Source organism: Eretmochelys imbricata, chromosome 15, assembly GCF_965152235.1.
Source record: "Eretmochelys imbricata isolate rEreImb1 chromosome 15, rEreImb1.hap1, whole genome shotgun sequence".
NCBI classification, from domain to species: domain Eukaryota; kingdom Metazoa; phylum Chordata; order Testudines; family Cheloniidae; genus Eretmochelys; species Eretmochelys imbricata.
The window spans coordinates 28251441-28278846 of NC_135586.1; the positions used below are offsets into that span (position 1 = coordinate 28251441).

General features: G+C 40.9%; 1 protein-coding gene across 3 annotated transcripts in view; it reads right to left on the bottom strand.

Moving 5' to 3' along the window:
• HECTD4 (HECT domain E3 ubiquitin protein ligase 4) overlaps window positions 1–27406 on the bottom strand; it is a 127452-nt gene that overhangs the window by 2126 nt on the left and 97920 nt on the right. For 2 of the 3 annotated variants that reach the window (XM_077835283.1, XM_077835285.1), the window contains exons 51-75: window positions 26834–26970; window positions 26540–26666; window positions 23616–23753; window positions 23033–23169; window positions 22720–22880; window positions 21528–21709; window positions 19523–19728; window positions 19028–19158; window positions 18538–18743; window positions 17410–17589; window positions 14476–15779; window positions 12870–13077; window positions 11766–11989; window positions 11530–11681; window positions 11135–11241; window positions 10087–10210; window positions 9041–9231; window positions 8490–8636; window positions 7163–7282; window positions 6861–7016; window positions 5123–5226; window positions 3975–4196; window positions 2285–2451; window positions 1663–1858; window positions 685–907 (exon numbers count right to left, since the gene is read on the bottom strand). In XM_077835283.1, coding sequence (XP_077691409.1) covers window positions 685–907; window positions 1663–1858; window positions 2285–2451; window positions 3975–4196; window positions 5123–5226; window positions 6861–7016; window positions 7163–7282; window positions 8490–8636; window positions 9041–9231; window positions 10087–10210; window positions 11135–11241; window positions 11530–11681; window positions 11766–11989; window positions 12870–13077; window positions 14476–15779; window positions 17410–17589; window positions 18538–18743; window positions 19028–19158; window positions 19523–19728; window positions 21528–21709; window positions 22720–22880; window positions 23033–23169; window positions 23616–23753; window positions 26540–26666; window positions 26834–26970 — 5250 coding nt within the window. The remainder of the gene's footprint in view (window positions 1–684; window positions 908–1662; window positions 1859–2284; window positions 2452–3974; window positions 4197–5122; window positions 5227–6860; window positions 7017–7162; window positions 7283–8489; window positions 8637–9040; window positions 9232–10086; window positions 10211–11134; window positions 11242–11529; window positions 11682–11765; window positions 11990–12869; window positions 13078–14475; window positions 15780–17409; window positions 17590–18537; window positions 18744–19027; window positions 19159–19522; window positions 19729–21527; window positions 21710–22719; window positions 22881–23032; window positions 23170–23615; window positions 23754–26539; window positions 26667–26833; window positions 26971–27406) is intronic. The other variant, XM_077835284.1, reaches the window with a different exon arrangement.

Genomic DNA, 27406 nt, shown 5'->3' on the forward strand with positions numbered 1-27406 from the left:
TAACAGCCTGTGCACTTTGACATTCTAGTGAAGTTTCTTTTCCAAGGATGTAATCTTCTCGCTGTTGATATTAATGCACATCAAAGTAATAGAATCCTGTAAATTCTAGGTTCAGGAGACCCACCAAAAAGCCCAATGGAATTTATACGGTTAAGTTTGGTGGGGCCGACACTGGGCCTACAGTATCGTCACTTTAAAAGCATAGAAGATATTCTGCTCTGCAGGAGCCACATCACGAAATTCCACCACAGTCCCCGCCTCTGCATAGATGGCCAAAGGGCAGATATTCGGAGTCTTTAGAAGATTTATTTTTGCTTGAAGCACCTTATTAGGGCATGGCTTAAGAACAGCCACATTCTCTCATCATAGGTACAACCATTTCCTAACTGCATTGTGCTTTCTTCTGCAGCCTTGTCTACACAGTGGGGTAATGTGCACTACGGGGGTGTGATTTCTAAAATACACTAACGTGTGTGTTAACTGGTACGTGCAGACCCTGCTGGTGTGCACTAAGTTAAACAGCACTCCATATCACGTTAGTGCACTTTACTCCACTGCACAGACAAGCCCTGAACCTGTCAGACAAAGGAAGTTTTAAAAGGCAATAAGGATTTCAAATCTACAGAAGGTCACAAGGTAAGAGAGGCTGATTTTATTTATACAAATGTGCAGTAGACAACATACCTGCAGCTCCATCTGGGGGTGCAATTTTCATGGGATAAGGTGGGACATGTGCAGTATCTGGTCCTCCATCTTTGCATGGACACGTAAAGGGGATTCGTTCCTGGTTGCAGGCAAACTTTATGAATTTGCAGAGTTCTTCCTGAGTAAACATTTCTAATGCACCCCAGAAAAATTCAATATGTTGGTCTGTTTCCATCAGCCCCACCTGGTACATGGTGTGCGCCTAACAGAGGGAAGGGGAAGGACAGTGAAATTACATACAGATGAAGAATATGATGTGTATTACTCTCCTTTTCAAGTCTTGCATCAGTGATAATGGAAATCGATCACAGCAGGGTATCCTAACCAATCAGTTTTACCAGTACAAGTTCCACTAGAAATCGATTAATTCAAATTGTTGCTTTGTGTGCAGTGAGATAGAATTCCAGTATCTATCATTCTACCCCAACTGCTTCTATAACAGACTGACCTTTACACAGACCCTTTCTAAACTGCATCCAGGCTGGGTTTTTGCACACTGTGCTATACCAGTTCAAGGCTGCTGCTGTTGCAAGGCAAACACATCTTCGCACAATATTTTAATACAACGGGTTAAAGATGTTTGATAACGTAAGCCAAAAAACAACCCCTCTTTGTGGTGCATTGTCTGTAGTACTAATATTAATGTACTTACAGGCCAATGTTGAGTAATTCTGAAAAAGTACATGTTTGCAGAAATTATCCTGCTATATCCTGTTATGAAATTTTAAACAGCTAATTTAATCTTAGTAAAGAGGCAGGTATTGAATAGGGTTTGGGGACGTGGACATTTTTAGAGTTTGATAATTTAAATATTGATTTTAAACAAGTTTAATCCCTGCCTGAAAAACAGAATTGTAGCTCTTCTTGAAACAGAAGCAACTATGCCAGAAGGTGCTTACCAATTCATTACCCTAACTTTAGACATGCATGTTCCAAAGGGACTTCAGCCCAACATACCTTTAGGAACTCCAGGTTAATGTAAGGTAGCCCACACGTCCTTAGCTCCATTTCTAGAGGAGTCAGTGTTGTTAGAAGCTGCAGGGGTATAATCGATCCTAGTCCAGCACGCACAGCCGTCATGCAGTCAGGATTCTGCAGTTCATGCAGCCTCAGATTCCGGATTGCTGTTGCATACATGTCCTTATTCTCCCAGCTGACATAAGGGATTTAGAAAGAAAGGAGTCTGAGAGGAAAAGTCTTACTCCCCATTACAATCTGCAATCCCATTTCCTGGGCATGGGCTTCTGGTCACTTTCATTCTGATGCCATCTACTGTTCCCAATTTAACCGCACATGCAGCAGCACCTGTGGATCCTGGGACACGCCCCTCGCTTTCCTAGCTGTGAGAGCAGCATGCAGTGATGACTACTAGGAAGCGGTCACTGTGCTGTCATGCTCAGCCCTCCATTATTTACAGATGAACAGCAGTATGCTGGAGGTTCCCAGCTCCTGCCAGTCAAAGGTACCGGGTATTCCCAGCACCCTCGCTTTCACCATGTCACAGCACTATTTAGCTGAGGGTTGAAAAGCCATCGCATTTACCCTCATGAAACATCCTCCCAATAATGGTGTTACTCACATTACGGGAATGTGCCTGCCTCTAGGACACAGCTCCAGCTCTTCGCCGGTCATGCTCAGGTAGGTGAACTTACAGCATGGTTTGTTAGGACAATCAGGGCTCTCTGTCGCTAGATGCTGGGATGCAATTTCGGCACACAAGGCCTCCAGTTCAGTCTCATCGTTTATCTAGGATGACACGTGATAATATCTAGTAACTTGCACTTTACTGTACCTTGTTCTTGTTAATCTCTTCAGACATCATCATACCAACATAATGACTAAAAGGGCAGGCGTCAGCTTCCTCATTTCCCCAGGGGTGCTCGACCCCTGCCCTGCTGCAGGCCTCACTCCCACTCCACCCCTTCCCCAAGGCCCCACTCTGCTCCACCTCTTCCCACCCTGTTCTGCCCCCTCCGATCCCCCCAGCGCCTCCTGCACACCGCTGAACAGCTGATCCGCAGCAGGCAGGAGAGGCTGGGAGGGAGGGGCAGGAGCTGATCAGCGGGGCCACTGGTGGGTGCTGAGCACCCACTATTATTTTTCGATGGGTGCTCCAGTCTCGGAGCACTTAAGGAGTCGGTGCCTATGAAAGGGCCCCATTACATTTTACATCATCCAATGACAACAGCACAGGCACTGAAAGGCAACCTGTCCTCAAGTAAGAGATCACATCTGGGTATGAGGAGCAAGCCAGCATTCTAGTTTAGCCCTGTACAGATTACGAATGTGGTATTAAATTTCACATGCTGCATAAAGTAAAATATTTAAGGAGGAGAACATGAGCATGTCACTTGACCTGCATTCCAGCTGCAAGGATGCTGCTGGGGACTCTCAGAGGTTATGCTTAAAACCCCCCCAAACTATCCCTGTGCCACATAGAATGTTTTAAGGACAGCGCCTACCATTGCTGAGCCAGCCCAATGAACAGACACTGCTGCATTTCCTTTACTGTGCTAACATCTGCTTTGTGCTGTGCAGAAGGACCATTACAAATTCTATTAGGAACATGGTCTTATGGGAAATTAACATTTGCCAAATAGAACACCAAGTTATTAGGAAAAGCAATGTTAGTTTTCACATTTTTAAGGGAATATTATAAAAAGTAGTTTAAAAACTAAAGAGCATTTCACAGACAATTTAAAGTTACTACTGTTTTTATAGTTCTGCTGACAACTGGGCACCTTATTAACGTTTGTGCATGGGATCACCTAGTGCCTGCAATGTTTCGAAACAAAGAACAAAGAGTTGAGTTATGTAACTGATTCACAGCATTAGGTTTCTCCAGATTACTGAATTGGTGAAGTCTGGATCAACACATCAGCTGGCTAACGAGTAAAACCTGTTGCTACCTAATGTGGAAGCCCTAACACAGTTGATCGTGGCACCTAAAGATAAATTGTAAAAGTTCCTAGTCTCAATTTAAGCAGAGCGTGGCCATCCTGGGGAGGGATGACAATGCATGATAGAGTGCCTTTCCCATGCCAACAGGATGTAAAATGACTAAAACTCAGGGTCTCATCCTGCCGTTCCATGCATGGTGATGAAGCTTTGCACCCACATGGAGCCCTACTGGCCTTTAACAGGAGTTTGACAGATCAGGCCCTCAGTCAGGCTGTACAATTACTGCAGGGTTTGCTATCAGCAGCGAAGACTCAGTGCACAAGGGCTATGGGTAAAGGAGACAAAGAAGAAAAGAGGGAAAAAATTACATTTTCAAATTTTTTGACATAGTTGTAGGTAAGGATGTCAGCTTCCTGGAGATCAACATCTGGATCCAGTGGTTCTCCTACTAAGGTCTTCCAGAACGAGGATAAGAGATCCAGCGGAAGAGGAACATCAGCTCTAACTGCAATGCCCAGTAGCTGTCCAAAGAAATGAAGCAACTGCTCTTCCGCATAGGTTATAGGACTAGGTGTCAGAATATACTTCCCCTTAATAAAACAAACACAAACATTTAATGATTAGAGAAAACGCCAGAGGTGAATATTTTCAAGAAGAAAGAATGGTCAGGTAAGAGGTTTTCAGACACATTGAAGCCTGTTTAGTAGCCTAGAACAGTTTCTCAAAGCATGGGGCCCGAAGGTATATAAACGTTGGCCCTTAACAACATATTGGGGTGTTGAAGGGGGCTCTGCTTTTAAAAGTTCGGGAAACGCTGACCTAGTTTTTTGTGTGTTAGCTTTAATAGTTTAAGGTCTAAAGCATATAGGTGTTAGACAGCCCTGCAGTAGTTTACATACAGAACTGGATTGTGTCTATGCAGTCTGCTCTGCATAATGTGTGGCTGCCCACCTCAGGAGCATTGCAGGGAAGGAACCATGCCTCAGTGACTGTGAGCTCTCTGGGACAGGGACCATGTCTTTACTTGTTTCTGTAAAATGTCAAGCATGCAAAATAGGGGCCAAATTCCAATACCCTTACTCACACTGAGTTGGGTCTTACCCCACAAGTAGTACTACTGATTTCAGTGAGGACATTTGTGGAGTAAGAGTGGCAGAATCTGGCCCATAAATAACTTCACATGAAGAAATACAAGGGACAATCTTGAAATCAAACACTTTAAAGGATGCTTTAGAGGAGATGAGCTTTGTTCTAAGGTCAGAACTACAGCATGTAGCAGACAGATAAGCACCTTACTTCTTGTGGACTTTTCTAAACATGCAGGGGAACTCACCTACACATTCCCTCCAGTCATTAATGGGAGTTGTGTGGCTAACTCCCACATGCATCTCTTTGAAAACTCCCCTAGTTGTCAGCAATTGAGAGCATTCTAATCCTAGTCACTGAGTGCTGATATCGAGTATTTCCTTAGTAAGAGCAAAGCACTTGTTTATTAATCTCCATTGGGGTATCATACCTTATTCTTATTGACTGTAGAGCTGGGGCACAGCAAGAGCAGGGAAAGCAAAGAGCTCTGTAACTCCTTACAGACCTGCCACAGGAAGTGACGAAATGAACCACCTGAAAGAAAGATGCAAAGCTTTCACTCTAACAAACCACACATACACCCTCTCTGGCCTCACTCCTGTTGCCTTCTTGTCCACAGTGTACCAGCCCCCTGAAATCAACATTTAACTCAAATTTCTACAGGTGAAACATGTTTCATTGTGTATAGTGGATAACCAAGAATGGGGAAGATGGCAGCCATCCCTAACCTGTTCATGTGCATGTCTGCACTGCAATTGTTTAACTGCATAAAAGAACATTCAGTGTGTTGCTTTCCGCTGCATTCTCAGCTAATGGTCTTGGCTTCAATCGCTAGTTGTTTATTTAAGGTTACCTAGAGAGATGCAATACCTTTGTTATTCTGTTTAGACTTTAAGGAGAAATCACCACCTCATTAAGATGGAACACGCAGGCGGCCTACTCACAATCTAGCTAAATGCAATCAGGCAATACTGCTAGAATCTTAACACAAACCAAGTTACCTCTGCATCACATCACAGGTATTGTTATTCATCATAACGAAAAAGAAAAGATGGATTTAATACTTTGAGGGGATACTTCAAACAGCTCTTTAACGATACTTCCGTGCACCTCCAATGACTTCATGCAGTTTGATAGAACTGAGTAGTAAGTAGTGGGGAAAGTGTTAACCAGAATTTCCATTTTGCCATCTCTCATGCTATATCCAGTCATTAACTTCCTAAGACGACCCATTAGAATCAGTACATGCAGATTGCATCAATCTTGCAAACAGGAATTGATTTTCTTTTCTCAGATAGTTTGTTCTTTAAACTTCCCTTGCCCTTGCATATACCCCGAGGATAGCAACAAATCAGTAAAACAGGAAGCTTTCTCCTGGCTCCTATCCCAGTATCTCTTGGAGAGTCCACCCAACAGTATGTAGCACTGGGGAAAGTGTCTCTAAGTCAAAGTTTAGTGATGAAGTCATTTAGATAAGCCTCTCCCTGAAGTCCGTATGTTCAGAACACTAGTTGGCTTCAGATACGATGTTTTCCCAATTTCTTTCTAGCATCAGCATAAAGCATAGCAGGCACTAGCATTCCATGTCTCCAAAGAAAGATCTGTACTATAAAGCAGATTATATACATTAAATAGAAATGTCTAGTCAGATAAACCAAACTACTATCAGATAGCTTAGACCCCATACGTAGGCTTTTGTTTTTCCCCTTCAAAAAAAGGGAAACTTTACAAAAATGAACTTTTTTTTTTATTGGCTTAATTTAAACCTTTCCCCTGGAGTGTCTGCAATTCAGCTATTGTAACATGGGGTTAATCACAAAAAACAGAAAGTGAAACTGACCAGCGTACTCTCACTGTCCCAGCCAAGTTGGATTCAAAAAACAAACACGAAGTGTTGGGAGAAAAGGAGACATATCATAGCCGTATTTAACAAAAAAAGTTCTTACCTAACGAACGTTCTTTTAAGTATAACATCACTGCAGAGTCACTAGCAATCCGTCCCTGTACTACTTATTCAGTCTAAACACTCGTTAACTTTTCTGGAACCTGGTCCTAGTGAAGACTACAAGCTCAAGTCCTCGCTAGCATTAGTTTTCCTTGCCTTCTTTGGATACATTCTGATCAACATGCCACGTGTGTCACTACTGGTCTGTCAGACGATAACTTACTTGTTCCATGCACCTCCTCTCCAGTGAAGCGAATGTTAAAGGCATATGTGGGATCCCCACCACTGGCTAGTTTAACACAGAGCTGAGAGGATGGCACACAGGCTAGCTGCCTAGCTGCCTGGCAGAAGTAGGAATTCTCTGAAGAACGGATCTCCCCTATTTAAAAGAAACATTTTAAAAAACTGAATCCACTGTGAGTATTTTGTGTTCATAAGAGTCTGAGCTTAGTTATTTTAAGACCAATTTGAAATCATAGGCAGTAAATGAAAATTAAGGTTAGAGAGAATAAATAATGCAAATACCTCCCACTATTTCTAATGGATCCAGTGTGATTTCCGGCGCTGCGTGATCTGCTGTTCTTTGCACAGTGGCATTCAGCACTCGATTCATTACAGTCACCTTTGTGTCATAAAAGATTAAACCTAAATAAAGAAATACATGTTTATGTCTACTATTGGTCCTTCTGTAATTTTATTTCCTGAAATCATCTGATGAACAACATTTTGGGACTGATTTAATCTTCTGTAAGCCTCAGTCTAAGAGCTGGCCAACCCAAACAAGCCTTTGGACACTTTTTGTATTCAGAGTTAATGTTTATCGGAAGACACATGTCAAGTAAGTACTTTATCACAATATTTCTGTACAACAGATTTCTTATATTAGATGATTATTTCCTGTCAGCCAAACCATAAGCTGTGCAAATAAGATAGAAAAGCACATTTCTAAATAGTTTTCTGAAATCTGGCATGCTCTGAGGAGGATACTAATGACAAGAAGATATCAATCAGTGTATCTCATGGCACCCTAAATCCATACACTACACACAGACAGACTGTGAACACTCGATTTCCACACCTGAGGTTTGCAAGTGCTCTTTTCTGGTTGGGTAGAAGCAAAGACTCAACATCAGCTATTTCTCCAGAGTAAATGAAATGACTGGTCTGGCCAGGGTAGCCTAAATCTTTTACTCATTGTATGATTATTGGAGGTTCTCATGAAGGTCTATCTTTGTAAGCCTACCACTCCTGTAGCAGTTAGCAGGCTCACCGGTTCTGGAACCCTTGACTATATTGTATGCTCTTGGGGCTAACATACCATTTCAGCCATATGGTTATTTATATTGTGATAGCACATGGAATCCCCAAGCAGGACAAACGTCCGTTGTGCTGGGCATTATACACAACAGAACAGCCTGTCTCCATCCTCCAAACCATACCATCTAAATATTTATGTTTGTAGTGAGATACGGCAGCCTCCTCGTTACAGCAATTCCTATTGCGTTTTTCAGAGTACTTCAGCAAGGTCATTTGAAAGATAGCACTGCCCTGGTTGGTTCTCCCTAATCCAGGAAAACACTAGCAACAGCTCTTACTCATGTGCTCACATTGTTCTTAGACAGTCACCCTATTCAGTCAGCGTACTGGGTTATCTGGTTGAGAAGCAAAGTCAAGGAGCTTTTGTCAGTATGGTGATCCCCTCTCTATCTCCCCCCAAAGTTCTCCGATTTCTGAGGTAAGTGTGGATTAATCTTTTCTCCAGTCTGTACCAATGAGAGAACCTGCAGAAGATGCTAAACTTCCCCCAAGCATCAGACAGTCACAGAACTCACGCAGTCCTAGAGACACTGACCTTTGGCCTCTCGCAGTAACACAGCAATACTATTAGCGTACATTTCTGTCTGTCGCAGCTCCACCAGCAGAAGGAAGGTGGTCTCCAGCATGGTGTTCAGAGACTGAAGCAGTGCAAAACGCAGACGTAGACTCTCAATGGGAACATCTGAGATGGGGAAAAAAATTCAGAAACAGAGAGGTAAAGGACAGGACAGGAGTCCCCAAACTCATCACATCAACACCCATTCTGGCATAGTGACCACAGACTGAATGGGCCCTGTAGAATGAACTACCCCCATGTCCATTAGAGGTGGCCCCTACATGCCAGGGTAGAGACACACTGACAGGGTTTTGTGGCTTGGGGGGAAGCCTGAACTGTCATTGCCTTTGCTGTTCCTTTTCTGTGGTGACCCAGAGGACTTCAATTTCCAGGGCTGTCAATCCAGTGCTGAATTCACAGCCCTTCACTAAGTGTTTCACACTGAATCCATAAGCAATCTATAACCATGAACTGAAGAGGAATACAAAGCGTATGAAGTAATAACTAGAAAACCCCCAATTTGTGCATACTCAGCAGACAAGAGACTCTGGGATCAGCTGCATCAGCTGGATCTAAGTAAACTTCGTGCGGGTGCAGTCGTGCTGGGGTAATTGCAAGATGACGGCACAGTCGGTTGATGTACTGCACAAGGGCTACGTCCATTTCCAAAGTCCACTTCCGGGATGCTTTCTGAGCATGTCTTGCGTCAATGCAGGCACACCTGAAGAACAAGGGGATTAGAACTGTTAAATGCAAATGCTCCCCTGGACTGCATTAACCATGAACCAAGGGGCTTTAGGTCTCTCCTTTTCCCTTTCCCTAAGTACAGCTCCTTTAGCCTAGACATTAGAATGCTTCAGATATGAGGGAGAACGAATCATTATCATTATCATCCCCCCTTGCCTGACTTTCATTACCTGCTTACTAGGCTTACTTACTGCACTGGGCACTCTCTACTCTGAGCTCATAAGCAGACAAGGGAGTGGGATATAGTAGGCAGGCAATTTGCAGCTCAATACCAGGGAAGAGGATAGATCCATTTAAGGGACTTCTCTGCTTTGAAATGATAACAGGGAAGAAAGTAACATGATGACTAAACATTCTACCCTGTACTAGCTCCTTCAAAACAAGTGGAGAAATCTACCAAAGCAGTTTCAATACCATGAGGCACAGAATGCAGCTTTGATGTGGCATGAAGCCAGAGAAGGTTAGTTTAGGCAACAGCTGGCAGTGCAGTTGTTGACAGGTCAGTTTATTATGGATTTTGGAAGTAAGAGGGACAAAATGAACTAATTTTGTTTAAACCAGGTTTCCACAATTCAGGTGTGATCCTCCTAGCGAGCATGTGCACGTGGAAGTCAGGAACAGACATCCTGGCAGCTGAATATGAATCAAGTCCCTTAAATAACATTCTAAGAAACTATTCAACAATTCTATGTTGAGGCATCGTAGCCACATCCAGAAGTGCACTGAGCGTTAATAAGTTTCAGACTACCTGTAGTAAAACTCAGCCATTCCAAACACGTTCAGATTAAGTATTGAATTCTATACCACTTTTACAAAACATGTATTGCACCTTTCAAAATGAAGATCATATCCACAGGACAAAATAGCTCTCCAGACACTACGGATGTCCTGTTTGGCTCGATCAACAACAAATCTGTGAAATCCATCCAGTGTCAAATACTTCTCTTCTGGAACTGACAACAGAGATGTAAGTATCAAACAATTAGTAATTTACCAGAAAAAAAAATTATATCATGCAGGCTTATTTCCAGAGTGTTTGCTTTTGTCTGGCTACCCTCAACTCACATCCGAAACTCAAGCTACCTGCCTGCTTCCCAATGGTCTTGTCCTCTCCACAAGGGACAAATCCAAGACAGCCTTTCCCAGAAAAAAATCTGAAACTGTTAGGGTTGCTAGGGTTTAATCCACAGTGTTCATTTCTCCCTTATTAATGACTCCATCCCTGCAATTCCATCAAGGAGCATTTCTGCCTGAGAGGGAGCTATGCTAGCTCTCCAAGGTTAGTGTCCTATAATCTGACCACGTGTTTCCAAAAGCGAAGGGTGGAGCCACAGAATGAACCCTCATTCTCAAGCCCTGCTGGCCCAGGAGTGGAATACCAAGAGAGAGCCTTGCACTCCATTCCCCTGCCTGGCTGTACCAGACCCAAGATTGCCATACTATCTATGTAGCATTTCTGAAGCTTTTATTTCAGCTTAATAGTCCCATTGTTCAATCACATTCCATCTCCATTACACATTGCCTTTATACCTTAAGCTCTTTGGAAGTCGAGGAAGACTAGTTCCCTGCCCCAAGTGCTTAGTACGCTGTTTGAGTTATAATAATAATCATGTGCCAAGTTCTGCTCTCATTTATTCATCCCCAGGAACTCTAGATTCACATGGATACAAGTGAGAGTGGAAATTGGGCCCACATTTGCAATTAGTTTAATCTTTTAGACAGCTTATAAATTAACCTCATTTAAAAAAAAAGCAAGTGGTCTTTCATTTTTAGTCTAGAAATACCTGGCCAATTTACATGTTTGAAATCTTTACCCTTTGATAGATAGCATGTTTTCAGATAGAAAGTAATGAGAAGAATTTCTAGACAGCCCCTACCTTCTTGTTTCTTTGTAGGAGACTTCTCTGGGTCCTTCTCATCAGGTTTGCCCTTCTCTGGAGATTTTGGCTTTACAGTAGGTTTCTTCTCACTTAAAGCTGTTCTGCTATGGGACAGAAACATTTTTTTGGTGAGAATGTACATTTCCTTAAATGATTGAGTGTGGTATGAAATATTATATATATATTTCATAAAATATGAAATACTGTTTAACGTAAGAGAGGATTTATGCCCTCAAAGCCATGAGTTATTTTAGGTCTCTTCTTGATTTTTTTAATTTTTTTTTTTAAATCATCTTCTGCACACCAGTGTTCTGACATACTGAAAAGAAAAAACTAGTTCCATGCAGAGAGGCCAGCTGTTTTATGACTGCAGAAAAGTTCAAGGCACTAACCTGACACTATTGAGCACAGATTTTTCCTTTGCAGGTGGTTTAGTAACCGGACGTTTGGAGCTCACAACTTTCACTGGATGTTGCTCTTTGCCTGCCTTGTTGTACTTGCTCTTGTCAAACTTAGGCTTGGGCACACCGTATTTCCTTAAAATCTTCCAAAAGAGAAATGAATGATTACCCAATATTTCCAAATTACACCAGAAGAGTAATTAAAGAGGTGTTTTACACAGGGCTACCTGAGTGAGTTGGTCCTCCAGCACCTTCTTTGGTGGGCGGACATTTGTGAAGAAAACATGGAGAAGGTTTCCAGGAGTCTGCGAATTTATTTGCTCTTTGCTCAGATAAATATCAGCAACTTTAATGGGTTTTGCTGGAGTTAGGCTCAGCATTTGTTCAGAGTGAACACAGCTCTTAAATATGTCTGTGAGGACTTCTCGAGCACCTGGGACCAATTTCTCACCTAATACAAAAAATTGCAATACAGTACAAATCCAACATGAAAAGAGAGTTTAGAATTAAGACACTGGGAAGATATGGTTCTATTCATTCACTATATTATTTAAAAAAAACTTGTGCTCTAAAATACTAGACAGCAAATAGTTTAGAAAACAGTATACACAGCAGTCACGACATTTTTAAAGTTCAATTTATGGTACTACAGACAGTGCCTTCCATTTATTTTGATCCACTACGTTGATGTCACTCAAAATTATAACAATTGATTTAGTTATCCAGCTGATTCCTGCGTGCACATCACAATTTGCATAGGTACACAAGAGTGTTTATGTCAATAATTGAATTAATTGTTCTGAGGCTATTCCCTCCCCGTCCCAATTAATCTTTTCTCCCCCTCATTTAGAATTTAGGGCCCATCCAACTGATATACTTTTCTACAGCTTTATGATTTGATTCAAGAGGTTTTGATCACATTGTTAGAGTAAAATTAACCACTGATTAATGTAAGTCGAAGACTATGAGTAAAATTCTGCTCAGTTACTCTGGATTCGTTCCAGCATAACTCCGTTCAAGTCAAGGAATAGTTTGATCTAATAATATTTGTAAATGGGTTAAAATCACAATTTTTTCCCCCTGTCGACTATTAAATAAATTAGTAAATAAAAAATTATTCATGACTATCTGACCAGCTTTAGAGATTGTTGAATACTCTAATTGTCACAAATCCCCTCCCCCCAATCTATTGGCAAGTAATTTATACGAGAACAATTTTTTCCATTGTCAGTCTGTCAATGAATTACTCTGGATTTACACCAGCGTGAGAAGAATGTGACCACTGCATAAAACCTGGAAAAAAGGTATTTGCCAATATGAAAGATACACACCTTTTATCGATTTATCATTAAAATAGTCTTCTAGGACTGGGCTCCCTTGCGTATCAAATAAACTCTGATTTACAGTAGATACAGTTAAAATCTCCTCAGTTGACATTTCCATTAGTTCATCTTCACCATCCAGACTTGACAAACCAATCAGATCACTACTGTTAAATAAACTGGCTCGGATTTTCTCTATTTTAGCTCGTGACCTTATCTGCGTAAATAACGAAAGTAGTTACAAGGAATTCTGATGGGGAACATATTATCTGTCATTCATATTGGTTAAGTCTTGCATTCTCTTTTCTTGCAGAGGTTTAACATTATACATGTGCTACATTAATTCTCTGACACCAGAATTCAGATATACTGGCAATACATCCACCCTAGGAAGTGGGGTCTTTGAAACCACCACACCCTGGGTTAATTACACAGGCCTCTGAGAAATGACTATTCCATTTCTTAAGTTTGGAGGGAACTCTTGAGATAAGAAGCCTTGAGATATGAAAATATTAGTTCTAGATCAACTTGAAGGTTTCAGGGTCACCTGCAGTTCTCCTCAACTGTGCAGTATTTAGAAATATCTACATAAAATTGGCCCTTGGAACCAGAGCTATTGTTCCAGCTCCCTAACTTTCTTGGAAGCTGTGAATATCAGTAATGCATCATTACCGGAATAGCTACAGACCAGGTGTACGGTTCAGCATGATTATGTTACCATTTTCCTTTACAGGATCTATTGCTTATTTCAATGTGAATATCTTTGGCTCAGTAAAAAATTAAGACAGCTGAATATATTCCTTTGGAGTAAACTATATTTTCTTCTATAAGAGGAGCTGAAACACAAGCCTAATTCTGAAGCTGCAACAAACTTGAGGCAGATGTTACTGAAAGCATCTGGAAGCCCAGGGGAGATTTTTCAAATGTGGGATTTAGGAGCACTAGACCTTCAATAGCATTTGCAGTCCTTTGGAAAGGAGAATTTTAAACAAGCAGATGTTAGCCCAAGTATGCTACTCTTTTGGCAACAAAGTTCAAAATCATTCAATGTCAAACCATAATATTGAGGGAATCAAGTACATTCTTAAAGTCTACTGAAGTAATAAACTGTAAAAACCCACAGTGACTTTACACTGTTGCATTCAGAAAGGATGTTGATTTTAAAGGTTCTGATAAAGGCAAAAGAAAGTGTTTAGAGTCACTGCACTGTGATCCCGGGGCAAATCTGAAGATAATTTAGTACAAGAAAGCATATCCATCAAATTCTAACTGGAATGCATTTGATGCTGTGTCCTAGTTAGACAGCATAATTTGTGCTGAACTATTGCTTGTTTATAGTACCTGCCACTCTCCATCCAATATACAAAAGTGAATTATTCATGTTGTAGTATTACCCCCACACCAGTCTATATTGAAAGGAAACACCCTCTTTGGCCCTGTGAGTCACCCCCACAATATGGTGTAGAGAGAAGTGAAAAACAAGATTTGTTTTGTTTTTGAGTTTGGGGGAAGACAGTTACTAGAATCGACATCATTCATTTAGGACAAAATCTGGCCTGACTGCTCCAAGAAAGGGGAGCTACAAATGAATCCCTGACTGCCTGAAAGCTGTTACCTCCACTACTGCAAAACCCTTGATTGGCCGTGACATCAGTGGCTGGTTGTCCAGTGACGTGACAGTGTACATTGATCCAACATCAGATACAGACGCTGTTTCTACATTGTCAAGTTGTTCCCCAAGACTGCCAAGGCTGCCAAGGCTTCCAGTGCTGCAAAGTGAAAGATCTAAGCTCTCCTGGCTGGAAACAACATGTGGCTCTAGCAGTCCTGGTGGAATGGCCAACTCCAGTCCAGCTTGAAACTGGTCTACAGAAATATCGCTAATTGTCCGAGAGATACCCTGCGAGCTGCAGAGGGAGGCCTGGCTTGTAGAGGCTGAGGCACTAACACTCATGGCAGGTGTGACGCTGCTAGAACTGCTGATATCGAGACTGTCTGCACTACTAGACACAGTTGGTTTTTCCAATTCAGTCCTACATTCTCCTCCTCCTGCTTTGTCCTTGATTTTTTTGGGATCCTCTTCCTGCAAGGGGATGTAGATTTCATCTTTGAAGACTCCACCATGTGCATTACACGCCTTCCGGATTGCACTTCTGACAATACCCTCCTCTAAGTGAGTTGGTATTCCAGAAATCACAAGTAACCGACTGTGAGCTGTTGCACCCACTAGTGCCTGGCAAGCATCAGCTACAGCATCATTTGTCACACCTAGCCCTTGTGGATCCTTTTTAGTTAGGTGTCTGAGAATTATAAGTAAGGTCAGCGCTCTATGAAACCATAACATATCCTCAGGTTTGCTTCCTCCTATATTCAGAATTGCAGCGTCAGTTTCAGCAGCTCGGGATGAAGACCGTTTACCTGAAGACGATGTCTTTTCCCGCTTCATTTTGACTTTTTTCCTCTTTGACAGGAGGCTTGGGCTCTGGGGCGTCTGTCCTGGAGAAGATGAAGAGGAGGAAGAGGAATCACTTAGATTTGGGGCATTTGTTGAGGACATCACACTAGCTGTTACACTCATGTTGATTGGCAGAGTCACTTCTGCTACAGCTAGACAGCCTTCCATCAGAGCATGGAAGTAGGTTGAAAATCTTCCCTGGTCAGCCACTCCCACACCAGAGCCACCACATGCATTTCCAGACACCCAGTTTTGAGTTTCTTCATCGTATAGTTTGTGCAGTTCAGACTGAAGAGCCATAAGCATGGCTAGACAGGGATTTAGCTGAAGTGCAATGGAAGAAGACAACCCTGCTGGGTTCTTTTTCTGTTCCAGATTGTGAATTTTGCGAAGCAACTCTCCCAAGAGATGAAATATCAGTTCCTTCACACAAGCTGCCATGTCTGTCGTCCAGAGAAAGTTCCCTATGTATGGAAGACAGAAAGACATGGGAATTAGATTTATTCCAATGTGACTGGCTTTATTACATGAATTATGACAACATTCAACGGGTGTAAAATCAAACAAGGCCACTTACAAACCCATAGGGATATTCTTCCCACAGAGACATCTTCATGCAACCAACAAATACATAATACTAGAAGGTCCTATGGCAAAACAAACCTACATTTTGCATCACTCAAGTTCAGCAGGCTTTAAATGCATCACCTTGACTAAAATTAAAAAAATGCAAGAATACAATCTGATCAATGGGCCTGTGTTTACTGAATTGCTGCATTCAGTTTATCTTGTGATGGATGTCTTCACATTTCCAGTTTTTGTTTTACTCCAAATTTTTCAATTCACAACGCATAATTACGTCACAAGAAGCTGTCAGGAGAAGCTGGAGGTACTAGCAGCTGGGTAGGGATAACTGAAGCTTTGTGGCATTTGGGAAAGTGTCGGAGACCATTTGTGATTATGGGCAAGGCAACAATTTTGGCCTGGAGGTCATGGTAACTGTTCACAGTAATTGTGAATTTTAATGACGTGTGTGAAACCTGCAGTGATGGCTCCTGTGAGCCTGGCTCCCTGCTATGGGCATTGTGACCGGGCCGATGAGGTCACAATGCCACTCTGGTTTGGTGCGTACACCCGGTCATAGATGGAGATGGGGGGCGGGGATGTGCCAAACCTGAGTGGCGCTGTGACCTAGTGTACCAGGTCACCATACCTAGAGCGGGAAGCAGGGCCCAGCCCAACAGGACAGGAGCCACTGCAGGAGGAGGGAGCGGTGGGCTCTCGCGCTCCGACACCCCCACGTCTCTGTGATGTTTTCATGACTCTGGGGTTTTTTTCCCTTGCACCTCTGCAGTGAAATTGACTAAAAATTTGAATGGCAAAATCATACACTTAATTTTGGGATAAGCCCACGACCTGGATATTTCTCTTAAAATGATCAGCAGAGAAGCAGTTAGTGTTTATACTTAGATTTTCCCGTCTTTAAGGTTTCATAGTTAATACAATGAGATAAATATGAGTGGTGTAAACGGCCACGTTCATGATTTTAAGCCACCTGGAGACTTAGGAGGACAGCACTCTAGCAGTTTACACTCTATTCAGATTTACAAAATCATTTTCACAACCATGAGTGTTAGATTTTTTTAAAATGAAAGCTCAGAATGTAGGCTTCTCTGGCAAAGCACTGGCCGCAGTACTGGAGAATACAAAGGCTCCTGGTTACTAAGTAACCTCATTGTCAACACATCCTTGCATTGATGAGATAAGGGGTAAAATTTTCAAAAGCTCTTAAGTGACTCCTAAGTCTCATTTTCAAAAGTGATTCAGGCACTTAGGTGCTCTTGAAATTTTTACCCAATGTACTTAAATAGATATCAGCTGGAAAATCTTCATGTGATTTTTCTAGTACTGAGTTTATTTTAGAATTTGGCATTATTAAACCATGCGAATGCATACTGTTTTGGAGTTTAGTAATTATGATGGAATTTATGTTTTTTAAAGGAAGTTTAAATACTGTAATTTTTCTTTCTGAACATTCCAGTTGATCAGCTGTTTCATTGGTCATTAAATACTCAAAAAATACTGTACTCTCACCTAAGAGTTCCACCATTTGTAGGAGAACTGAAGCAGGGATAGTATCCAATTCATCTTCTGATTTTACATCACCATCCTCTAATTTCCACGTTAACAGCTGTTCCGTAAACGCCATAGCCAGAGGGAATTCGAGCGGAAGAGAGTGCAAAACTAAGACAGCACCAGGAGGGGGGGATACTCCTTAAACAAGACGACAGAGAGGAATTCCCATTACAATTCTATAAACTAGAAGGCAACAACTGTGTCAAGAAAAAGCAAAGTCTTATTAGGCCAGGTTCAAACATTGTTTTAAATTTTTCTAAGCTTAAGTGTTTGTTAAGTGAGGTAGTTGATTAAATCGACTAATCCTCTCATTAAACAGAAATGAAAAGACAGAAAAGGAAAATATTAAGTTCATGATGTAGCCAGATGTAGAGTTCTGGATTTGTATTTGTATTCATTAAAATGTGTAGATCTTTCATATTCATTGTACTACAGACAATGGTTTCCTGAATATTGACAGGACACTAGGGCTAGTGCAAAATGGAATACAGGAATTATAGTGACCATAAGTGGTGAGACTTTGAAGAATTTATTGAAAAAAAACCTTGCTTTTTTGCCTTTTCTACCCACCTCCCCCCAAATTATAAACCAATCAAGCTATTTCTCCTACAGGCTGGCGGGAAGAAAGAATGTTATTTCTACTGAAATATTTCCAAGGGGCCCTGATCCTACAGTGATGACGGCCAGCCATATAACTATCTACATAGCTAAAACTAGGTTAGAATGTGGCATCTCAAATAAAGCACCGACCTGGGGCAATGGTTCAGGACTGAACTTAGCAGAGTGCAGCCTGCTCAGTCACCCACCCCAATCCCTGCAGCAAGCAGGGGAGACCCCCTGGAAAAGCATCGGCTGGCTTCTGAGAACTGATGAGACTGCAGTGTGAGGTGCTGTCAGTTTAGAACTGCCCGGACAGTATCAAACCTTGCCTGTTTAGTTAGTGACAGTATACTCCTCTTGCCTGGTATTTTCTGGTACCTTGTACAGAACACATGAATAGAACATAGGTTTGGTGCTGCCTCAGGAAACTCTGATAAATAAGGTGATTTAGCCTGTCCTCAGTTTGCAAATACTAAAAACATTTACCTAATTTGATGTGGACCTTGTCAGTGGAGATAATCACTGAAGGATACTGATTGGTTGTTGGGGGTGGTGTCAAGCCTGTGTTGGTTGGAGAGGCATCCCGAGGGTAACATACTGCCTCAGTTAGGTTTAACTGACCGTTCCTCTTTATTTTATGACCAAGACCATAGACAAACACGCGAGCCCATGGAGCCTTATACAGGGAGGAACTAGAAAATAACCAGAAAATAATTAAATTAATTTAATTAATTAAAATTAATAAAACCCCAAACGTAAAAAGGACACAATCAAGGGGTATGTCGTATCCTTCTGCACTATCATCCCCCACCTCTCCAAGATAAATCCTTGAAAAGGTTTGTGTCGAAAAATTAACACAGGCATTACACAGACTTCCCAAAGAGGTCTTAGAGAGAGGCAGATCACAATCCAGGCCCAGCAGCCTAAACAGGGTCTCTTTATAACTGGTTGCTCTCCCCCTTCCTTAATAACTTACTCTTTGCGGAATCCAGACTGACTTTCTTTACAGGACACAACTACAAAAGCAGCCCCAGGAAAATTAACATCCATATTGACTTTGGACTCTGAAATAGGGAACTCTTCAGCGGGGAATTGTTCTGGTGCAGTCTGTAAAATGACATTTAACAATGAAAGCCTCGGAGAAGCAAAGCAATAAGCCAAAACCCCTTCCTTGCCCCTTATTTTACAGCTAAAAATAGTACTGCAAAGTAGTTACATAACTTGAGACCATTCATTTCAGTACTACACAGGCTATCCCCCTGCATGTGTGCACAAAGTGTACGGTATGACCAGATAGCATTGCAGTGTGTTCACAGAATTTTGAATTTAAGGACAGTAATAAATATTGTAAAAGTATTCTAGCAAGAAAGGCAATCTCTCTAGAGGAAAAAGATTAATACATATTTTAATAAATTCACATTTTCTTCACAGTACTATAAACATTCAGAAAGCATCAAAAAATATTGTTTACCTGAAAGAAGGAACAGATTTGTTTAGTTAGTTCTAACAGACTCTCCTCTCCTTGATGTAGTGTCCGAGTGATGGCTACAGTCAGCCACTCCCTGATTTGTTGTGAATTGCCCTGGTAGAAAAGGTCTGTGGCAGAACAGCTCTGGGAATGGATACAATGCTGTAAGGACTGGGCCAAAAGAATAGAACTTGAACTGATTGTTCCATCTGTAAAGAACAAATGCAATACACTGCATATTGGAAGATCCTCTGAACTTATAAGCAGTCAAAGAAACACTCAAGAGCATGTTTTAAAAAGCTCACAGATCACAAGCCTTTATATCTGCATTTCTGCTCAAGTGCAAGTCCTCCTAAGGTTTAGCAGTATAAGGAATTCTTCCAGGGCCAAACCTGTGCCCCTGACATTGCTGACACAGAACTGAATGGAGGGTTGAAGGTCTGGTCTCATTCTGTCCTAGCATTACTCCAATCTTTACATGGACTCCCCCAGGAACAAAAGCAGTGCAAGGGCTCTGGGGCCACTCAACTGTGCCCCACCCTGGAGGCAGTCAGATATCTCCCTAACCCAGCGTCACATACGTAGACATTGCTTCCTCCAGTGCCCATGTGGGTGGGGGAGTATCCCCATCCATGTGATGGCCTGGGAGACAGAAGGGGTCGAGTAGCTCCAGCTTGAGGGGTTCTTTGAGGCTGTACAATGAGTCCATGGTGCTTGGGGTTTTTCCCCACTCATTCCATGAGATGAAGCGGGGAGAAGTGGTGTCCCTGTCCTCAAGCTTCTCCCACCCACAAACAAGCTATTTTTAGGAGGCTCCCTATCACTGCCTCCCTTTCAGACTGCTGCTGTCTCCAGGAGCTGCGGAGGGCCAATTTGCAGTGCATGGCGGCACTAGACAAAGCAATTCCTATAGAGCCTGTTTGCAGAAATCCCACTCAGAGGGGTGCAATTATACATATTAACATGATTCAAATTACTCGCAGGTTAGCTAAACAAGGGCAGAAATGGAAAAAAAATATTGCTAAGAAGGCAGGAGAAGCAAGGAAGTATGGAGGGACGGTGTGTGCTTAATTACAAGTATTTAAATTGTAGTCTAGAAAAGGATCCCAAAGCCATGCAATTCCTCAAAATACTCTGTACTCTGCAGAGGAGTCACACATGATGCAGCCTCTGTGAGAGCGAATCCAGTCTCAGAATGATTTGGGGGAGGGAAGATCTTCAAGTGCTTTAGATTAACTTTGGGTATTAACAACCTATTTTTAGCTACTTTTTAGTTCCTCTTAAGTGCCCTGCCATGTTGCGTGCATCTCTTAGTATGCATAATGGCATTTGACAGGTTGATTTCCACCATTAACACACATTTGATTTAACCCAAGATCTTTTCCCAGAATTCGGCCACGCGCATTCTCTTAGACTCACGAGGAATTAGTTATCAGATTCATGACTCTGTTAGGAAAAGGATGAAATGTTCTGCAAAACTGGAGATGAGCTGAATTTTGAAAATGAAGTGACCCAACTGGCAGCTATATACCTATACTGAATTCAAACTGTACAACGTTTTCAGTTTCTCACAAAATATCCCACAAACTAAAAGAAGAATAGCAACATATTAAATGGAATCTGTTTGGCGGAGGAATAAGGAGGGAGAAGTCTTTCCTACAGCTTACTTTTCATGAGATCATTAATAAACATTTGCAATGAACACACCTCAGTTTAGCCTAGAATTTACTTGACTGCTTTTACACGGTGGTTAGCCCTTTCTCTAGCTACTCATGGATCTAGTAAGAGACTGCTTATTTCATATGTTCATGCAAGTCTGAAAAACTTAATTTAAAAACAATAGCTCTTAATGGCTTCATGAAACAAACTGAAAATGGTCAGTTTCAAGAAATTCCTAAACTTAATCAGTCTTTCACACAGTTCTCTATAAACGCACACTGACATGGGCATTGCTATACTAGCGTATCAAAAGCAACGGAGCTGCTGCATTTTTCAAGTATTATTTTACCAGGAAGGGGTGGTGCAAGAAGTTGGTTGGACAGCAGCTGCAGGTGCTCCAGGGTGATGTCACGGATAGCCGGAATATGAAATAGACGAGTAAACATATGTGGAGATTTGGGGGCAAAAATATTGAGGAGAGCCATGCGGCAGTACAATCGCGCAAGTGAGGCTTCACATCGCAAAAGTTCTCTATAAAAAAGCGAGATACAGATTCATTAAAATAGGAACTATACCTAGCACCTTGATTTTTGGACCCACAACAGGCGTATGAACTTAAAAACAGCAATAATTTATTAAATAGACCCAGATCTTCCTTATTCACTTTGGACAGCAAATCAATAGTGACTGAATAGGTAGGTTCTATATGAGAAACTCTAAACTTCTCACTACTGCTTATCCAATCTTTGGGCACCAGCAGGCCACAAGTTTAAAACCCCTATGGAGCTCTTCATAGTCGTGGGGCCCCACATGTATGGATCTGATGACAGAAACAGAGCTCTCTTTACTCGTAACTCTGAGACAAGGGCAGTGAACAAACACGCTTCTCATCTCTAAAAAGAGATGAAGTGATCAATGCCTCAGTTTTAATTAACGATCTGATGGCCCTTTTTGGCAAGGTAAAGGTATAAATTCTTCCTACCCAAAATTCCCTTTACTTTCAGTTGGGACCTCAGATACGGTAGGTCTCTTCCACTAGTGGTCTTTGCTTTTACAGCTTGGTCTTCCAAGTTATGAGCTCAATCCTGTGAAGAGCTCTGAGGTCCCACTGAAGTCAGCAGGAATTTGAAGTGTTCAGAATCACACAGGATTGAGCGCATAGATGATAAACAGAAATTACCACCATCACAAAAAGTGACTATACTTGACAAGATATTTGTATCCTTGCCAGAGCTAAATATTTATGAATAATTTAGAGATCATTCTTGTTTTAACAAAACCCTAATAAGATCATCATAACTCCTTTTATAAAAAGATGATCTAGCCAATACTACGTGGAGATCAAATGACCTCTTTTTAGGTTTAAACCTAGTGAGTGTACTAAGAAGGTGTTCAGCAGTTTTCTTGAAATCTACTATTTAAAGCAAAGCTGCAATAAGTAATAGATTTTACTGTATGAAACACTGTACGTTCATCCAAATAATATGCATGGAAATATTGATATAAGAGCTCTAAATACACTACATTAATTTCTTATTTACCTGTGAATTTGGATGTTTGTATTATCCAGAGTAACCAATCCATTTGTTGCAGTCCTCCTATAGCCAGCAGGTGGCCTTTCTAACATGTCAATAGGATACCAGTATCTTACCAACACGCCTTCACTTCTGAGATAAGTCTCTACTTGCACCAATTCATTTACCTGAAATGTCAAAAACAATGCCATCAATACATTGGACACATCTTTACTCAAAGAGCAGAAAACAGCATCTTACATGAACTAGCATGTTTCACCATGGAGATCAGAGAAAAATGCTATAACCCATTAAAAAACTTAAATATAGCTTTACTCACTGAATCAACGTCCAGAACAACACCATGGAGACCAAATGTCTTCAGCATCCCACGAATAGCAAATTTAGGTAAAGCCGTTCCCACAGCATTGCTGGCCACATTGTTACTGTCTGGGGAGCGAGTCACTACTGTGAGGCCTGGAGATAAAGGAAAAACAGGTCTTCAAAACATCATTTAACATGAGAAGGTCCTGAATAAACTACCAGTATATACAAACTGACTCCTACCACCCAGAATCTGATAGACTAATCTTTGGCTCAGAATGCACGAAGACTGTTTGCATTAACAATGCACAAGCTGTAGCCTTAGCACACCTGATTCTGCTGTTTGGTGGGTTGTTTTACACGTTCACTTCGTGCACAGCACATACATTGACAAGTGATTCACTTTTTAGAAAAGTTATTAAAAAAAAAGCAAAACAAAAGCAGTGAGTTAACCCCTCCAGTTCTATCCATTTATTAAACTAAAAACGTTGCAGCCTTAATTTAACCAAATAATGATTTTGTCCCATGTGCGCCAAGGTCAAAGGGTGTTTAGTCCTAACTTTTCTCCTACTGGCAAATAAAGATTGAAATAGACATACCTTTCCGAACTTTATCAATAGTGAATTTATTTGCTTCATCTTTGATATCCTCAATGGTAGGAAGATAGAGGTCTCTTGGGATACCACCATTTTCCTCATAAAGGAATTCTACTGTTTGTCGGGCTATATCGACCATTCCTGATAAACAGAATAGCATTTGGATTAGATGCTGGCCTTGGTCTTGTAACAAACCACACAACCTAACAAATATATCACAACATAGTCTCATTTACTCATTACAAGCCAGATTCTGCCCCCTCACTCATCTCTTTGGGTAAGAGGTAGCAAAATCTGGCCTTATGTCTAGCACTCAAAAAGACTAAATCAATATTGTACCGATTTCTGGAGAATATTTATAGAGCTAATCTGTTTCAGGAAACAAGTTTGTTTACTACTGATGATAACTATTTCATAGTTAAATTAAATGTTTACCTGCAGACTACAAGCTATTCTGAAAAGACAGTGATAAAGACAACATTGTGGATAATCTACTGCCGCACTATATTAAATAGTGTTTCAAGCACTAAGTTTGTGCACTTTGGACAAAGAAAGTCATTCTCATTTACTATTTACCTCTGTAGATTTGCTGTCCAAATAGAAATTTATGAGGAGTAGACATTTTCAAAGCAACATTCTAAGGGATACCTTAATTAGAGAGAGACTTAGAGAGAGAACTACCATAGGAAACAAAATAAGAATGGCATGGGTCCATTAGGATAACTCTTAAAGATAACCTTCCTCAGTCATTTAAATACTTCTTATGCTCACTTAAAAGGGAAAGAAACATGCAAAAGTCCCAGTTCCTTTTGCAACCTGAGATCCTCAGAGCACCAGAAGGGGTACTAGCAGAGCTTTAGAATTCCTGCCCTCCAAGTTTTTGCACTATGTTCTAATGCCTGAATGGCTTCCATATCTGGAAATGTTGCACTTGGCGTACCAAGGGCCCTAGAGTAAATGAGTAGAGGAAAGGAAAACAGAAGTGGCAGAAGCTCTACTCTTGCCTCCCAGCTGAAGTGAGAAATAAACAGATTCTTCCAAAATACTAAGACTACTGCTCATCCTCATCAGGAGATTTTACTGATTATTGAAATTCTACCAACCAGGCTGATTTGAAGGGAGGCTTTCCTAACAATGAGCTAATATATCCTGCATTAGAACCCTTAACCTCCGCTACCCAGGGGTACATTAAACTAAGATTAATGAGCCAATGGATTATAATAATCATGAAACAAACTAAGAAAGAGCATTATAAAGGGAAAACCACAGCACAGAAGCTTGTTTTGATTTTATCACAACAGAAATGTTTATCTACTTCATTGTTCATGACTTTTTTTTTTTTTTAAAAGGAATGTTTTATTTTAATCTGCATGAAGAAGTGACTAGGAACCTCAGTGTCAAGTGACTAGGAACAAAGACATACTCAGTCACTCACACGCTAGCTGCTGTATAAACTTTGACCTACCAAGTGCAATTAACTTGGGAGTGGCAATGAAATTAAAAAAAGGACTTTTAAAGCAAAGAGGAGAAAAATTTATTTACAAAGCACATTTGTCATTGAATATTCAGGCTGATTGGTCCCCGTACATAAGCTGTAGAAGGCGGCTGTTGACTCTCCCGCTGAGCAAGTAATTGTATGTGAGGATGAGCTGCCAAACTTGTACTGAAATGAAAAGTCTTTCTGCAGCATTCCCCTGTGTCCAAATCACTAGTTTATCAACATGGAAGAAGACACATCTTGGGAAAAAACCCTAACACTAGAGCTAAGGTTTCTAGCCATAAAAATAAAATGAATTAGCATTCGTCTGATAGAGGTTACAGCCATGCACTTTGCCAATAGCTCCTGAATAGCAAGTAAAATCAAGTATCAAAAGCAAATACACCACCAGGAGTTCACGAGAACTGTGTAGCATTTTGTCAAGATTTTATGGTCCTTAACCAAGTAATTTTGATTAAAAGAACTTCTACAGAAAAGTAAACGAAAAAAATCTCTGATCATACAGGATTATACAACTAAAAAAAATCTGTCATAAAGTAGAGAAAGTAAGATACCAACAATAACATTAATTTTAGTGTTGAAAATGAGCCAAATTAAGTCCTGAAGTTCCCATCCTTGCCTGGCAATGGTTTCCTGCAGAACTAGGTTAACAGGTCAGCAGCCCATATCTTTATGTTGTAATGGTTAGATCTTTGCAATGAAAAATGTAGAACTTTTTTTCAAATGAAAGTAGTGACCCTGTTGAATACAGTAGAATCTGGCAAAAAATGCTAAACTCCCCTAAAATCATGTAATACTTTATTAATTATTATTATTGCTGCATTTGTGACCTTTTGTGCCCAGTGTTAAAGCTTAGTTCTGTTTTTTTTGTGGGGAGATTCAGTGTGGTACTTACACAAACTCCCTCTTACTGGTTGTCCCATCAGCCCCTATTCCTTGCCCAACTATCTCATAAGGGGGTAGAAATGTCATTAAGCTCTGCTAAATGCTAAAAAGCTGCCAACCATTTCAATCATCTATAACCTTTCTTCTTTCTAAAAACGCTTCAGCACTTTTCACACTTCAGTCAGTATTGATATAGCTGTGTCTAAAAAGTGTGTTTTAAACTCCAAACGACTACATGTTTTTCTGTTCTCATAAGACTCATAGCTCATAACCTAAAAAACAGAAAAGAGTTTGCAGAAACTTTCCACAATCCTCTACCCCACACAAAATATCTCACTTTTGAGCAGAAACCAAGCATGGAAAAGAATGTTTCTGTAAGTTACAAGCATGGGAAAAACAGAAGACTAAACTGTTTTGCAGCCTTGACTCTAGTAAGTGCAACAAGGATCTGGCTAGACCAATCCAGCTCCCACAGTTTCATTCCTGCATCTGTTATATGCCACATACAATTGTGATCATACAAATAAACATTTGATAGTCATACCTAGCTGTAAAGCCCCTTTAATCTGGTCCAGACCAGACTTCCTCTCAGCTTCATTGCGGAACCGTCTTCTAATTGTAGGGAAAACCTTAGTCTCCCAGGCTTTAACCAAGAGGGCATAGTGATCCTCCTGGGAAGAGAAGTCAAACAAAAAACAAATGGCATTTAGAACAAGAGATTTAATGGAAACTCTAGTTTCTCAAAGCAACAAAATCAGTTCATGACACTTTTTTTTAAATACAAGACTTGTAGCTAGAGAGCAGCTCTGTAACATGTGAGGTGTCCCATCTTCCTTACCCGGGGGATGTCGTCATCATCATCATCATCACTTTCATCGTCTGCAATAGCAGGTGGATGTGGATCTGGGCCTGATGTGAACAAGTTCTCATAGCTGAGTTCCATTTTATAATGACAAGAAGTGTCACTGTCATATTCTGCAACCAACCAAATGGAAATAATGAACTCCCAATCATTACTAGACATGCTAAAATATTTCATGAAGTTCTTCAGATATGCTGCATTCTGTGGTCTCTCTCCAATCACTTGGTGGAAGTTTAATGCATTTTGACATAGTGTAGCACATTGAATAATTCAATCAAGTGAGGCATCTAACTACATTCAGAGCCCTAATAAAATAATTTTTCATTATGGTTACTTTAACTCAGAACAATTTGAATGCTTTATTCCGTATAATGTAAAACAAAGATAACTGATTTTTAGAATGCTTTGTTTAAAATGAAGTGAGCATTTATCTGCCAAGGTCTATTGCGTTTCTTTAACGATTATTGTATTTTATCTGGGAAGCACCCTGAGAATTTCAGTTTGAGAACATTTAAGTGGATTTAGACGGTTTTGCTGAAATACACTGAG